The following is a 17,940-nucleotide window of genomic DNA, read 5'->3' as shown; positions in this document are numbered from 1 at the left end:
TAATATAACACCTATCTGTAGTAATTAAGATATAATAATATTTAACAAGCTTCAAATTGTAAACGATAATCTGCGATAGGTTAATTGTTGGTCTGTCGTACAATATTTTGAGTTATTTGCGTTTGACTTTTCGAGTTGTAAGAGTCATTTGATTTCTGTATTATATATTTTATTTAATATGGATGATACTAAAGAAGGTGTGTTTGAATTAATTTTTTATGTTAATAAATTTAACCACCCATTTGGTAGTATTATAAATTACTAATGCAACATTTTACGTTTAATTTTAATTATTTTAACTTTGATAGCAGTTTAAAAAAAATGGTCAAAATTGACCTCTGAAAATACTATGCTAAATTATTCCAAAGTTCATAAAATTCAATTAAACATATATTTTATTTGCTCTTCATTGCTTCTATCAAAGTAATAATTATTTTTGTTAGGTGTCATGTATAGAGAATTGTTTGAATTTTTAAAAAAAAGTATGCTATGGACACGGCAAAACTTTACATAGAACACTATAACTGGTATTATATGCCGGCTAGTGTTCATAAAATTTTATTACACGGTACTGATGTTATAAAACATTGCTTACTACCAATTGGACAACTATATGAGGAAGTCTCGGAGCAAGAAATAAGCATTATAAATCTTTTCGAGAGCATTTCACTCGGAAAACCAGTCGAATTGATACAAATATTGATCTTCTTCATCGTCTAATTGTTACTTCTGATCCGGTTATATCATCAATACGGCCACATCCTTCTAATAAAATGATGTCATTATCCTCCAAAGTGTTGACTCTTTTAACTTGTTCGAATTCAATTACTTCCGAAAAAACGGTTATGATTACCGACTCAAATTTTAAATGGAATAGTGTATTGCATGTTAAATTTGCTTAATGTTTTTTTAGTATATGCCTGATAAATTATAAAAAATCTTAAATGTTATTAAAAACTTGTACTGTAACGTTATAAGTACATTAAAACATTTAAAAATAAATATATTACATTTGTTATTTGTTTCCAGCTATTTTTGAAATTCCGCCCACTGTGCGCCGTGCCGCACAATGCGTATTAGCCGTCAATAATTATAATTGTTAATTACTCCACTAAAACACAACATTTTTGAAAATCCTTTCTTATTGCACGCTGAAAATATGAGAAGAACCTCTATTCCAAATTTCAAGTCCATGCGTTGCGTAGTTTTTGAGATACAGCGATCTGTGAGTGAGTGGTATTTGGATTTTATATTTATAGATCAGTGGTTCCCAACCGGTGTGCCGTGAGCGCCCTTTAAATGTACTGCGATAAATCTATAAATTGTTTTATAAAGGCGCGTTTACACGATGACAGTAGCACTCGACAGTCGCCGTCATGATAGTCGCTGTCGTAAGACTGTCGTCGTATAAACATAATGACAGTTGGTGCCACATTGTCAACTGTCAGCTGTCGAACTATCTAGCTCTGCTAGATAGTAGGCAGTAACTAGCTGACAGTGTGACAGCCACTTCTATCGTGTAAACAGTGACTACCACACTCTCAACTACTACCGTAGTACGATTTTTGTATTGTTGTTATCAATTATTACTTGTTATCACATATACCTACAGTTTTTATTCAATTAATTTAAATGTTTAAATAATAATATATATCTAATTATAATAATTAATTGAAAATTATATAAATGAAATTATAATTCAAAATGGTTTTTGATACTATTCAATTTCTAAAATATTACGAAGAGCATCCTTGTTTATGGGATAAATGTATACCTGACTTTAAGAATAGGCAAAATTAAAACAATAAGTGAATCAGTTAATTATAAATTATAATAAAGTGAATTATAAAATAAACTAGTGACACTGTTAGTCAATTTTAATTAGCTATCGCACGAAACACAATATTTGTTATGACAATTATTGTCACCGTGTAAACGCTCATCTTCATGTGACAGTAGCTGTCACATTACTATACGACAGTGCTGTCATGACTGCACTGTCGCCGTGTAAACGCGCCTTAAGTATGTATTTATCAGCTTATTACTGATATTCGAGATAAAAACTGATCGAACTAATCGTAGATACATATAATATTATTTATTGTAAGTATACCCGTCGCAGCCGTCTCGATCGATTGATTGAATTAATATATTTCTCAATAAATAACCCTCTAATAGAGTAGACTATAAATAGTATACATATATATATATAATATGGTTCACATAATATATGGATTGGTGTGCTGCGAAAACTTTGTTGGAGATGAAGTGTGCCGCATTGTTAAAAAGGTTGAAAACCACTGGTATAGATAGTCGATATAAGTCGATTCCTAATATGGTTGCACATGTATCATGGATTAGTAGCCAAATAGTAGGTGATGCTATCAATATTCTATCAAAGAATATGAATAATTTAAAACATTTATGGTGGTGTGTAAGAATTATTTTATCGACGTAAAACTAATAATTATATGTATTTTTCAATTTTATAACATTATTATTAATAATACAACTTAAACATACATGTAACACTTGATTTCGTTTTGTTATTAACCTGAACTCCATTCCAACAAAAGCGGTAGGTGGAAAAAACATTTTTATTTTCTCGCTTAACGCATGTAAATTTCTATGCTACTCTTTGGGAAAATGGTGACAGTAAATGTTGCCTGATAGATGGTAGTTTTCTTGAGCGAGTTAATTGACGCCATCACTAATTCTCCCACATAACTAAAATATCAAGATTGACCTGTCCAACCCGATAAATACCAGAATTATATTAAATCGTTAACACAATTCCTCAAAGGAGATAATTGTCTATTCCAATTAATATGATTAAATCTACATTGATAACTAATTAATTTAATCAGAACTGGGATTCAATGAATCGTATACACTATATATATATATATATTTAAACAGAATACTTCAATAAGTTATAACTTTGTATATCCGTCATGGTTATAATATCACTACCGTGACCATCAATGATGCAGATGGATTATGTAATCAGTAGTCACTCTAGCGCGGTGTATAGTCAGTGAGGGTCACGCAAGCACGTTTCGCGGTCGTTTCACATATGAGTATTATCATATGGTGTGATTTTTATTTATGTGCTCATTTATTATTATTATTTTTTTTATTTGGAGATAATAAAACGAATCTGACGCCGAATAGCTGCAACGATAGTGCGACGTATGTCACGGACCGAGATATGCGTACCTAAAATATTTACATTTTTTTACGCATGTGTTGCTGCCGTTTGTGTATACTAACAACTTTAATAAAAACGCGTGAAATGCACGGTCGACTCGATGTTGATATTTTAATTATAACAATAATTATCATTACTTTGATTTAGTTTTTGGCTCTAATTCTAAAAGTTCGAAGTCCGTGGCGTGCTCGTCGACCGCTGACATAGTGCGAGTTCAATGGTCGGACACGATACAGTTTGTCATTTGTCAACGGCGACCTGTTAGCATATATTGTGCGTATTTGTCGGTTACCATAATAAAAAGGTAAAAAATATGTATAATTGTTTTCATTATTTATAATTTTACAACACAATACAATTCTACTGTAGTGTATAGACTAAATTGTTACATTCGCTTTATTTCTAAATATTCAGAGAAGTTTTAGAATAAACTTCCCTTATTTATATGTTTAAAAATAAGTAAAATATATTATAGTATTTATAAATATATGGTTCATTGTAACTCTAACTGAGAACTATACATTTTCCAACATTTTCTAGTAGATGAACCATGATGCATTTTCCAATGAATTAACTATTTTCATGTATTTGAAATAAAATTTATAATTTTAATAAAATATATAAATATATATTAATTTATAATAAAATTTATAAAATGATAAGTGTTGATTTATGACTAGATCATTTTTGGGTAAGGGTTTTAACTTGTTTACCATAGTGTTTAATTTTACTAAATTTTAAATAATAAAATGTTATTAAAAACAAAAATATATCACTTCAAAATATAATTTTTTAATTTTGATCATAACAAATTACAATTTACGGTTATCATTTTTAATTTTTATTAGTTTACTCGTCAGCAGTGCCGTAGCAACCAAACATTGCGCCCGGGGCCAAACTTCAAAATACGCCCTTATGTATTTTTAATTTAAAAATATTGCGCTTCTTAGATATTATTTTCAATGATTGCTTTAATCAATACGAAGGATGTTAAAGATTTTGTAAACAAAATATACGACATTGACCGTTTTAATTTTTAACATTAAATACAAGATTTTCATTTTCGCGCTCTCCCAGGAATTGCGCCCGGGGCGTAGACACCTCTTGCCTTACCCCTGCTACGGCCCTGCTCGTCAATATCACGATTTTTTTACAAATTAATTTTTTTTATTGTTTTTGTTACTTTAAGCATCGATTATAGAGTAAATATAATCAATGCTTCAAGAATAAAACGAAATTAATATGTGATAAATTCTAAAAATGTTATATAATTTTATTCAAAACAACGGGACATTTGACTTCCATTTATTAAAATGTGGCAAATATGATGCAAATATGCAAAGCAAAAAGGGTCAAAATATGCATTAATATGCACAAATAAATGAAAAATATGCTCAAATATGCATTATAAATTTAAATTACTTTATCAACTACAAACTTAATAAATTTATAACATAACAAATATAACAAAATTAGAAGTTTTGGACCTTTCAACATCAAATTAAATCAACAAAATATTTAAGTATATAAAAAAAATATTATATGTTTTTAAAACAGTTTAAACAAATTATAATAAAATATAATAAAATAGGATTGTTGGACCTTTCAACATCAAATTAAATCAATAAAATATTTAAATATAAAAAAAACTATTATTTTTTGTTTTCATAACAATTAATTACAATATACATTTCCATATTTTGTGGGGTCATGTTGGTTCTTTTTTCAGTTAATATCATTTTGTAAGTACTAAACGACCGTTCAACGTCCACAGATGTTATAGGTGCATATTTCATACAAGTACTCATCGTGGGTGTAAAATTTGGGGGTAAAAAACTCTTTTTTCCCGGATAGAACATCTGATATCTGCTTCAATATTTTAAAACCACAATTTTTGTGTATTAAATCAGAAACTCTTTTTAATAATTTTTCCATTATTTCCGGACACCATTTTCATGTTTAAAATAGTTTTATTAACAATTTTTGTCGCATCAAACAAACGCAAATTAGATGACTCTAATTTTTTAATACTTTTAACAAGTATAAAAAAATTAGTTTTAATATATGTAAGATCAGTTTTAACAGACTCTAACTTAAGCATATCTTCACATTTTCTTATACTGACCACATTTTTTTCTTTCAATTGTTTAATGATAATTATTTTTAGCTGTTCAAAATTATCAGCACAAAAGGTGGCTGCTTCAATCCAAGTACCCCATCTGTTGAGTATAGGTTCTGGTGGTAAGGCTACATTTGTCAAAACATCTTTGTAGACTTCTACACGATGAGAAGCTTTTAAGAACACTTTTTTTAAATTATTTATCAGTGTATTAACATTTGGAAATAATTCTCTCACTTTTTCAGCAATTCTTTGAAGCATATACGCTAAGCATGTATCATGTATCATGTTGGGAAAAAATACATTTAATGTTTTACCTGCCTTTATCATATATGGGGTTGCATCTGATAATAATAGCAAAAATTTTTCGTCATTACCACCACTTGGCCACAAAATCCTTAAGTCATCATTGACAAAACGTGCAATAGTAGAATGATTTGTTTTTTCTAGTTTTTTACTAGCAATTAAAAAGGGATTGAAAGAGTTTTCATTACTTAACGCACTTATTTAAAGATTAGCTATGTAGGTACCATTAATATCTGTTGTTTCATCTACAATTAAAAAAATATACGAATTCCCTACTTTTTCTCTTATGTTTTTTATTATTTTATTATAACAAGGCTCGAGATAAGATTTTCGAAGTAAACTCTCATCTGATATATGTTGATTCGTGTATTTTTGCAAGAAATCTAAATTGTGGAACTTGAAGTTTAAACCATGGTATCTTGGCAGCTATTAAGCTCAAACAGAGATCTTCATTAAAATTATTGGTATTAGATTTGTAAACATTTCCCAATAGCATTTGTTTTTCATTATTTAAACTTCGTTTCAAGGAATCAGTATGAAAATATGTTTGAACATGTGTGATTTGAAATTTTTTATTACACGGTACTTGGCGATTGCATACCTGACTACGTTTTCATCAGTTGTAAATACAATAGTGTCTCTATTATATGGTTCAATCCACTGGTTTATCAAACACTTAATATTTTTTCGTATTTTAAACATTTTTTCAAATTGTTTTTAATTTACGCAAAATAAGAATAAAAACTTCACTAAACCGTAAATGAAACGTGATAATATGTACACCACTACTAGTTACTACACATGACAAAATTGTCAATATTGTCATGCTACTACACTAATACATGAAACGGTAAAACATGGTGAATTTAAATCAGTTTATCACTTTTCAAATTTGCAGTGTAGCCAATAAATGAATACTAAATTTTTACACAACTTTAAGAAGTAACCTTAAAATTTATTTGTCAGATAATAGTTTATCAACGGTATTAAACTCGAAAAAATAAAATTCTATACCGTTTTAATAGTAATTGAAAATTTCAATTTCCAAAATAAAAACATGAAATAATTTGATTATTTACTATGATTTTAAAAAATATATACATTATATGCACTTATGCAAAAATATGCCTCAATCCTTCAAGTATGCCATTATATGCAAAATTAAATTTGATCTATGGAAGAGTTGGTTCGGAATCGCCCACATTTCGAATCCTTGTATAAGTACATATACTCGGTATGAACATGCAAATGCATAAAATTCCGGTCTCTAATTATAATGCATTTTGTATATCATGCGACGATATCCGTTCGTGAAAACTATTTCGTTCATGCACTTCAAAGTTCGAATATTCACAAGCACTATACGGTTATATCTAATTAATTTAACATCAGTGGAACTTGAGTACTTAACTCTATCTACCGTTTAGGCGGGTTACTTAGCTTCAAATTGATTATTTTTTAAGTTTGAAGTTTTAAACCAATGTTACAGCTTCAATAATATAGGTATAAAATACTTATACATGTTGTTTTATAGTCTATAGGTATTATAGCGACACGGAAACATTGTTCCCGCAGCGTCATTGGTTAGACAATGACAAAAAATAAATAAAAATGGTACCTATAGGCTAGTCTATAGCAGTAGTTCCCAAAGTGTGCTCCACAGCAGCGGTTCTTAACCATAGGGTCGCGACCCAATTTTGGGTCGCTAATAATTTTAAATGGGTCGGATAAAAATTTAAAACGTTCGTATAATATTTTTATTCTTAAGTCTTATAAATAATAAATGAAACCTCATGTAAGTTGGTTATCATGGAGAAAAATTTTAACGAGATTTTTTGAATTAAGAACTGAAATAGAAGTATTTTTAAGAGAAAAAATTCACTGTTATTCATCCATTTTCAAGATATAATTTGGTTGACAAAAGTTGCGTATCTATCAGATATTTTTTCGTTATTAAATGAGTTAAATTTGAGTATGCAAAGGCCATTAACTAATATTTTTACACGTTGTAATAAAGATATTAACTACAATCAAAACCAAATCATGAAACAAGCTTGATGTCGAACCCACTATGCGTATTTCACTTACTAACTCCATAGAAGAACTCTAAATTGATTCATTGGTAAAGCAACATAAAGACCAAGGAAGTCATTAAATTAAAAATTATTTAAAAAACAATACAATATTATTAAAAGAAATGTTTATTTTTAAATATAATGTAATTAATATTATGACTTGTTATGAATACAAGTAATATGAGTAAAAAATGTTATTCAATTAAGAGTGCCAAATAGTTATTTTTCATTCTGCCATTGAATATGATTCATAAAAAGGTCGCAGGAAATATTTGGTAAATTTCTTGGGTCGCCACTACACAAAGGTTAAGAACCGAATTTTACTGAAAAAATGCATACTTTAAGTATGAATGTAATTGATTTAACTCGCAAAAACAATAAATTGTTATGATGGTAGAATGTAATTTTAATAAAACATAAATAATCCAAGAGCTTATCTTTTTTGTTTTATCATTTGAAAAATAAGTGTCACGTGCTCTCATTTTCTTCTTTTTAGGAACTGAATCCATATTTGCACTTTGTAACGATTTTTTTTAATAATTTTAACTTAAAAATTAGTTAATTTGTAAATTGTAGGGCAACAACAGTCAACACTCAACAATACGCGGACTTGGAAAACACAATATTTCGTTAATTGTTTAATAATAATTTATAAAGAGTAATCGCACACTTCTACTCATGATAGCTGAACACATTACCCAGAATACCATAAATGTAATAATAATAATGTAATAATGTCTGTCAAAAGGTTTCTGTTTCCGTCGACAACAGGATGCTTTTATAATCGCGTATGTTTTCCAAGTATTTTCATTTTATTTTTATGTTTTTCATACACGATTCATATATAATATAAATACTATTATTAGTAATTTATTACTATATATTATTCGGCAATAAGTGAGATCGACTATTTATAATTACTTTGACTTGTTCGCGCTAACAGGCAATCTGTAGGAACTAGCCAAAAGTGACTTATCGATTAATGATTATTAATAATCGTATTGTTTTTTTTTTCAATTAAATACCTCCTATATCATATATTATGACATGTTAGGTACAATGTTAGGTATGTCGCATAGTCGCTAAATACCTAAATACCTAAGACCAGCTTTATGTAAAAAAAACTTCCAATTTTGTAACTGACACAAAAAATCTCAGGGGGGGCAATGGCCCCCACTGGCCCCCCCTTCCGGGCGTCCCTGCTATTAAGTACTTAGATGGTAGTTACCCACCTAGGTATTAGCAATTTATTAATTCTTTAAAGATTATTTTGTTTGTGTTAAGTTAACCAATATCATACACACATTTTGTGCAGACTTTGACCATTATATTTTGAAGTCCATTAGTTAATTATCTTTGATGTGGATACTGAAATTACAAAAGTATATGGTAATATTTGATACATCATATGTATACAGATTACACACGTTAATCCAACACAAAATATACATACTCAACAGTTTTCAGTCCCATCCCGGGGAGGAGATGCTATACCTTCACGTGGTCTCCCCAGTGAGTAGTGTGTTTTCAAATTTGACCTACTCAATACTTCAGTCCCTTCCAAAATATTTTTTATTATTTAAATGACATACTACTGTTAGCCCAACTTTAATTTGAAGGTACTTATTAAATTAAGAAAAAAAAAAAAAAATTAATAATAAATAATAAAAATAATATATAATTTAACTCTTAAATATTAATATAAATAACTTAATAGAGTATTAATATTTAATGCAGACATATTGCAAAGTATGAAAATTAATTGTAAAATAGATATATTATATATATTATATATTATATTTATTTTACAATGCAACATGTCTGCATTAAATATTAATACTCTGTTAAGTTATTTATATTAATATTTAAGAGTTAAATTATATATTATTTTTAATTAAATTGTTTTATCATGTTAAATGTAATGTATAATATTATTAAACAGATCCATATCAAAATACTATGTACAGATTTTTATTTTTTTTATAACCCAATCTTATTGTGTACTGTACCTTAAAATATAATAATCATCATTACTTTTATGATTTTATTAGGTGTTGTACCTCATGCCTTATATTATGTTTTTAAATTATTATCATTTACTACAGCATACTATTTATAGAATTTTAAATGTCGCATAATACCTGCAATATGAAATGACTATTGAAATCTGAACAATATAATTTTATAAAAGTATCTTATTAAATATTAAAACGAACATTGATTCATTAAAAGATTACCTCAGTAAATTGGGTGATGAATTTGTTTGTGTTATTGATGTTAATGAGTCTTGTATCGAATCACAAAAGTTTGTAATTAGAACTAATATTTATGATAGTAGTTCTGCCAAAAAATTTATAGATTTACTTTCTACATTGATTAATACATCATATATATTTCAATCAGAATTAAAAAATTCTATAAAGTAAGAACACCAAATATAATATCTATGTAAAGAGTATTGTGTAGTTAATTTACAAAATTAAACTGTTCTAATAAAACCTTCATTTTGTAGGGTTAATTTTCACAAATATTTTATTTATCATCACTCATCAAAAAATTAAAGTACTACTAAAACTACAGAACGTAATACTGACTGTAAGTCATCCTAAGGCATACTAATAAAAAAAGAATAATAAAAATACCTGAAAGATACTTACTTAAAATATACTCCACTTTCAGCTAAAGAGAAAATATTTTGGAATCATAACCATCCAGTTGATCCAAGCGATGCTTTAAAATATTTGAGAACAAATAATGAGGTAATTATATAATAGTAATATCCATTTTATAAATAACTCTCTCATGAACTCCACCATCAATACTTAAAAAAATAGGAAAAAGATTAAGTCATGTAAAAAATTCATCAAGAATTTGCTAACTTAATGTGTTCACTGAGTAGACCATCTTCCAATATAAACAGGAGGAAAGGTCAAATTAAAGTAAGCCAACATCAATAAGTCGTCGTAAAATAGAAATTACACGTGGAACTCTGAAGATAAAAGCTGGTGGTAGAAGACTTTCTAGTCAGGGAAAAAACATTATTCAAAAGAGACCTCATAACCTGAGATACAATATGGCTCAAGATCAAATGAATGCCAAAAGTCATGGCAAAAATCATTAGAATCTAGTGCAAGTTTAATTTTAATACAATAATAATTTAAAATATTTGTATATTGTAAAATCTTGAACAATTATTTAATAATACTTTTTATTTTAATTTTTTAAGATTCAATAGTTTTCATTATTTTATAAGGATTTAATAATAGATTTTTTCCAAAATACGTAATTTAATGTGTATTACTTTTCATTTATTTATAAAAAGTCATTTTTTGAAATCTTATTACTTACATATTTATTATATTAACCAAAATAAAATTATATTTTTACCTACTTTTAATCAATAATTTAGATACAAGTTTAAATTGAAAAAATATTTTATTAAGTACCTACTCTACTTTTTAGCGGAAGATGGTTGTTAAGAATTTTTAGATAATTTTTGAGTTCCCTAGTATTGATGGTCAAATTAAAGTTGTGCTGACAGTAGTATGTCATTTAAATAATAAAAAATAATTTGGATGGGACTTATTTATTTATTTATGCATATGACACTTTCGGCTTATCAATAATTAGTAGTGTTAATTACAATATAGAATAGCTAGTAAAATAAATAAAGTATAAAGAATAAAATGTGTAACAACAAAACAATAGTCAAAATAATCAATAAAAAATAAAAGGTAAATAAATAATAGTGGTAGCAACATAAACATTGGTAACTATAGTGAATGGGTAACAAGTAGGAAGGAATCACAAACGTATAGTGAGTTCATCGCACAATTTGGTGACTGCCGGACTGCCCTCGTGCAATTTGGCTAATCCTCCTTCAAACATCGTGTTAGGGCATGTCTGGACAATGTGATTGATAGTTTGTTTATCGCCGCATTCGCATAGTTAAGAGTTAAACATTCCCCATTTATGGAGTAAGCAGTTACATCTTCCCTGCTCCACCCTGATGCGGTTGAGAGTGGTCCATTGGGCCCGTGTAAGATCCCAACCAGGTACTTTTATAGTTGTGTCAGTAACAAGGGTTTTGTTACGAGTTTCTGCTACGCCCCATCGCTTTTTCCATAGCTCTTCTATGGGCTCTTCGGATACTTTATTACGCCAGATAGGGTTCCTTGAACTTAGCTTTATTGGATGATGTTCCAAAATATCCTTTTGTAGGGGCAAGTTTTGAAAGGTACTCAGTTTTAAGATGGTTTTTGAAGTATGAGATAACCTCCGGAGGTCATGAGGGGCTATGTTTGATAGGACCGGTAGCCATTCCGTTTGTGTGGATCTTACAGTTCCGGAGATGATGTGATTCAGCTCTATATCCACTTTCTTACAATGCGCACTTCTTGCCCATACTGGTGAGCAGTACTCGGCGACACTATACATTAATGCTAAGGCTGAGTTCGGAGTACACTGGTGCAGCACCGCTAGGTGCCCGCTAGCTTAGCTATGATGTTGTTGCGTGTTTTTAACTTATTTTTAACGGATTCCAGGTAATGGCTATAAGTTAGAGTTCTGTCGAATTTTACTTCTAAGTATTTGGGACAATCTTCAGTAGCGATTTTTTTACCTGTGATCAGTATTTCAAGTTCTTTTTTGGTTTCCCGATTGTTGAGATGGAAGGTTCTTGTTACTGACTTACCTGGATTAAGCGTTAGGTGCCACTTGTGGAAATATTTTTGCAATTTGTCTAGGTCTGCATTTAGCATATTCTCTAATTCTGCGAAGCTTCTGGCTTGAGTTACTAGCGCAACGTCATCCTCATACATAAACTTTCTTGAAGACGTTTCGGTAATATCTGCTATATATGCGTTAAATAATTGTGGAGACGGTACTGAACCTTGCGAGAGTCCATTTTGGAGGCGCTTGTAGTGGCTTTCTTTGCCGCTAAAAGATACACGGAATTTTCTATTTGATAGGATGTTATCTATTAGTCGTACCGTTGTTCTGCATTTTAATATTTTCGCTAGTTTTAGAATTAGACCTTTCTTCCAGACTGTGTCATACGCAGAATAAAGGTCTAAGAAAACCGCGCCGGACTTTTGCTGTCTTTGGAACCAGTTTTCTATGTGCGTGGCTAGAGCTAGCGCTTGATCGCAGCAATTTCTGTTTTTCCTAAAACCGGCTTGTTCAATGGGCAAGGATGCTTCAATCGTCGATTGTAAACGTGCTAGGATCATTCTTTCGAAGAGTTTGTATTTAGATAATAGCAGAGATATTGGTCTATAGTTTTTGGGGTCGGTGGGTTCTTTATTAGGCTTTAAGATAGCTATGACTTTGGATTCGCGCCAAGTATTTGGGATGTTATTCGAGTTAACTATGTTTGTGGCAAGTGTTGCAATCCAGTTAATGCTTCTGGGTCCAAGGTTTTTTAGAAACTCTGGAAGTACTCCATCTGTTCCAGCTGCTTTTCCATTTTTGACTGATTTTAGTGCGTTTAGAACTTCCTCTCCGGTAAAGTCTTTCATGAGTGCCATCTTTTCTTCGCATAAGTTTAATAGTTCTGAAAGTTCTTTTCTAGCTTCTATTTTTTCGCTCTTTTGTGGTTTGATATTAGACGTTCTGAATAGTAGGTTAGCTATATCGCTGGCTGCAACACTTCCAACTTTCCTTGATGGCTGCGAGGCTCCTAGTTTTGTCAAAAGAGCCCATCTTTTCCTGCTCGAGTGGGTGTATCCATCTCCTCTATTGCAGATGTCCACCCATTCCTTCTTTCCTCGTCTAGTAGGGCCATTAAGCGATTTGCACTTCCCGATTGCTCGTATTCTTGTAGTAGTAGCTCGCATTCCTTATTTCAGCACGGTATATAGTTCTGCCTGTATCCTCTTGGTATGGCTGTGGTAGCAGCTATCTTGATTAGTTTTACGAATCTAAGGTAATTTTCTGGGATAGGCGGTATTCGGTTGATATTATCTTCCATGTATTTAGTGTAATCTGACCATCTTGCTTTTCGAAAATTCCATATGGGTATTGCGGGCTTATTTATTCGTGGGAGGCTGATCCCTGTATCTATAATAACTGGTTTATGTTGGCTTTTTGGAAATTTTGTAAGATGGCACGGGAGACTCTAATAGGTTGGTGGTTCTTGTCTATTGATACAAAACATAGGTCCGGGGAAGTAGTTGTGCCCCATCTACCTGACTCAAATGTGCCAACTTGCTTAGCATCATATACTAAGAGCAATCGATTAACAGCTGCCCAGCTGGTAAGTTTTCCCCAATCTTCATTCTCGTTTGGGTAGCCCCATTCGGTGCTGTGTGAATTAAAGTCGCCTATGTAGATCGTTGGGTATTGTTGAACTGGAAGCACTGAGTTAGACCACATTTCTGAGGGTGGTTTATATACGTTGTAGGTTATAAGATTTCCTATGCGTATGCCAATTGAGTGTATATTTCCAGCTATGGGAACCACGTTTGTCTCTTCTATGTTTTGATTAACATAAGTTGCCAGCCCGTGTTTGCGATGTCCTATATAGTCGATCATATTGAAACCGGGGATTTTCAGACGACTGGACTCGCCTTCCGGCACATAGGTCTCTTGTAGTGCGAGTACATCTGCGTCTTTGAACGTTTTGCTTAGGATTTCGGATTTGGCTCTCGTTAAACCTTCGACGTTCAGGTGAACAACTCTTATACTTCTTAGAGATTCCTTTTTACTTGGGTAGGGTAGATCTTCACTGTTTATGTTTTGTGTTTTTTTTTTATAGGTTTTATTTTTATTTTGTTTTTTGTGCGATTTTTTGGTTATTCTTTGTTTAACACGTGCAGCGTGCAAGTCAAAAGAGCCCTGAAAAGGGCTGTTTTTGCCGAAAAAGCCAGGTGGTCCACGGACGTCTGGCTTTCGATGTGATGCTATTTGGTTTCGTGTGTTCATTGTGGAAAATTCGCAGTTCAGATCCTTTGAAAATTCGAAAACACACTACTCACTGGGGAGACCACGTGAAGGTATAGCATCTCCTCCCCGGGATGGGACTAAAAACTGTTAAGTATGTATATTTTGTGTTGGATTAAAGTGTGTAATCTATATACATATGATGTATCAAATATTACCATATACTGTTGTAATTTCAGTATCCACATCAAAGATAATTAACTAATGGACTTCAAAATATAATGGTCAAAGTCTGCACAAAATGTGTGTATGATATTGGTTAACTTAACACATACAAAATAATCTTTAAAGAATTAATAAATTGCTAATACCTAGGTGGGTCACTACCATCAAAGTACTTAATAGTTAATAGAATAATAGTATTGATAATTTTATAATAGACATTTTATTTATGAAAATGTAATTCTCTATTCTACCTATAATTGTGACTTATTAAGAGGTAATTATTGTAAAAAATTAATTATAACAAAATATTATTTGAATCAAACATAGACATATTACATTTATTACATAATATCCATTTATTTATTGTATAATAGTGAATAGGTACCATCTAAATAATATGCATAGTATAAGAAATAATATATAATTATATTTTATGTATGTATATACATAAACATATAATGTTGTTAATTGTGAATTATATATTTTTGATAATAGGTAGTTGATAATAGGTTTGTTCGTTTTGTCAAAAAGTGTACACTTTTTTCACACTGACCCAAGTGTAAGTGTAGGCACAGTATTTATAGTGTATAGTTGATCGTTATCAAATTAAGCCTTATCAGCTAAAAGTTTAATCTGCAATTTCAAATAAATGTCGAAACATGACTCACCAAATACTAAATACCAATTACCGGCTATTATAATCGTTTATAGTATTTGGACTCACAAATACTGTGGTTGAGTTATAAAAATAATAAAATATATATATATTTTATGATATTTTTATATTATATTATTATATATTATAATATATATTTAATCGTCAATAATATATAAAAATAATTTAAACAACCATCATCGTCGTCATCGTTTACATATACAGCTGCTGGGATTTTGATAGGATTCCACAGGTTTAACAATATTTCATCATTGGAAGAGTCACAAAACTCTATCATGTGCAATTTTTGTATTTCTATTTATTTTAATATTACAATTGTTAATTATTAATATTAAATATTATACAAAAAGTTTACTAAACTATTGTTCAATTCTACTACCAATAGAAATAAATTATTATCAATTATTAAAATTGATAAAAAAAATCAGCTGATTAATCTACACCAAAACGGGTATCTGATCACACCCCTTACACTTCACCCAGACAATACACTAATTAGTGTACACTTTTTTTTCCTAAATTAACAAACCTTATGATTAGTATTATATTTACGCGACGTTTTCAAATGAACTAATGAACATGGGTTATTTATATAAGGCGCTGGGGCACTAAGGGGTTTGGTAATACGCAGCCGGGCGAGCCCCGGCTTGACTAGAATTTTTTTGGGGGCATAGTAAAATTTAAAATAACCATAGTAAAATGTCTATGTATATTTTAATATGTTCATGGAAATCAATTAATTGTATTTATATCATTTGATTTTAAAGAATTTAAAGTTTTACTTTTAACTTCAAAAATATATGTTTAAAAATTAGCAATATAATACTTGATTTTATGTATAGATATAATTACTACATTGTTTTTAATTTACAACAGAATCTACTATGTTGAAGTGTTAGAAAAAAATTAGGGGTACTGTTTAAATATTGGGGCATTAATCTTATTTAGGCTCGATCGGAGGTTTAAGACTGTATACGCCTATGTTGGCCATACCTGCACGAAGAAATTTTCACGCCTATGCATATTCTTTAACTTGCAAATATAGGCGTCACTAAGGGGTATCGTTGCTACCTCAGAAATTGTTTTTTTAGGGTGGGGGTCCAACATTTTTATTTTATCTGTTCTCTAATTATAATTATAGTTTAATTCAATATCGACAGATTATTGTTAATAACTATAGTAATAGTCACAATAGTTATACATACATCACACATATTCTGCACAAATGTTTTCTATAATAGGTAAGTACTATAATTTGAAATCAATTTTTATTTGGTAGTAAAATGTCATAAAAAAAATACAATATTTAATTAACAATAATAAATAATATTAAAAAAGCAGTATAATTTAAACATGGTTTATACATTATAGGTATATTATGTAATCTATAAACTTTGTATTTTGAAAATAATGGGAAATTAAAATACACTTTTAAACCATTGAGTATGTAAAAATTTCAATGGGGGGTCCGGACCCGAAAATCCCCCCTTGGGTACGCCCCTGTAATGAACTGTAAATTATTTTTAAGTTTGTATTGAAAAAAAATTAGTTTCGCTCTCTCCATGGGCTCAACTCAAATACGCCCTTGCGCCGCGCCGTCATGAAATACTATGGGGTCTAAAATTTTTCTTATGATTTGTCTTGCTATGACTTGAGGAGGGGTTCCCTGAAAAAATATTAGATCAAAAAGGGCGCCGTGAGTCAAAAAAGTTTGGAAAGCACCGATCTATAGGTAAGGAGAGTTAAAAAAAATCCATTTGTTTTACTAGTTACTCGTGAAACTAGTTGTTTATTAGTGAAAAGATATTATAGTTTAATATATTGGTACTTAGTAGATTTTATTTATTGTTTTGTTTCTTTAGTACTCCGAATTATTACTATTTTTCAGTATATCAAATAATTTCGTTTTTTAAATGAATCATTTCGGTTTTTTCGGTGTACCGTTACAAACCGGCATTGAAATTAAAACCATAATACCAAAAATTATTTTCATTACGGTCAGCCCTAGTTACGACTAAAAAGTAGATAATTTAACTTTGAAAATTTGAGTATGTATAATGGTATCTTATTGCTATCAAGATCAAGATGAATATGGTTCAATTTTATAATAATTTCTTGTCGAGTGTCTTTAATTTTGTGTCATTTATAAAGTGATTTTTAATTTTTTTTTATTGTGTATTACGCAATTATATTATATTAATCTCATATCATTTGTCACTATTAACCAATCTTAAATGAAAACACCATGTTAAAAAAAATAGGAGTTTTGTAGTTATCATAGCGTCTATAACATTTAGGCCGTTTGCACACAGTCTGATAATATCGGACAATATTATCGGTGATTTTGTCGGATACACCGATAAAGCGTTATTTTAAATCAATCGTTTGCACACTAGTTCCGGGGACATGGTAGGAACCTCCACGCGGTGTTCCTGGAACGACGATA

At 30.1% G+C, this 17,940-nt stretch overlaps 1 protein-coding gene and 1 pseudogene across 2 annotated transcripts in view; one reads left to right on the top strand and one right to left on the bottom strand.

Annotated features, from left to right (window-relative positions):
* Positions 1-709: 709 nt before the first annotated feature.
* On the bottom strand, positions 710-6,589 carry LOC112683527 (annotated as a pseudogene).
* Positions 3,062-17,940, top strand: part of LOC112683578 (facilitated trehalose transporter Tret1-like) — a 27,260-nt gene continuing 12,381 nt past the window's right edge. Inside the window, exons 1-2 of one of the 2 annotated variants that reach the window (XM_025554658.1) lie at positions 3,062-3,515; positions 10,391-10,470. In XM_025554658.1, the coding sequence (XP_025410443.1) occupies positions 10,466-10,470 (5 nt within the window). In that variant the 5' untranslated portion in view covers positions 3,062-3,515; positions 10,391-10,465. The remainder of the gene's footprint in view (positions 3,516-10,390; positions 10,471-17,940) is intronic. The other variant, XM_025554659.1, reaches the window with a different exon arrangement.

Source organism: Sipha flava, unplaced genomic scaffold (assembly GCF_003268045.1).
Source record: "Sipha flava isolate LNK unplaced genomic scaffold, YSA_version1 229_pilon_pilon, whole genome shotgun sequence".
Classification (NCBI taxonomy): Eukaryota; Metazoa; Arthropoda; class Insecta; order Hemiptera; family Aphididae; genus Sipha; species Sipha flava.
This window is presented reverse-complemented; position numbering and strand designations above follow the sequence as displayed.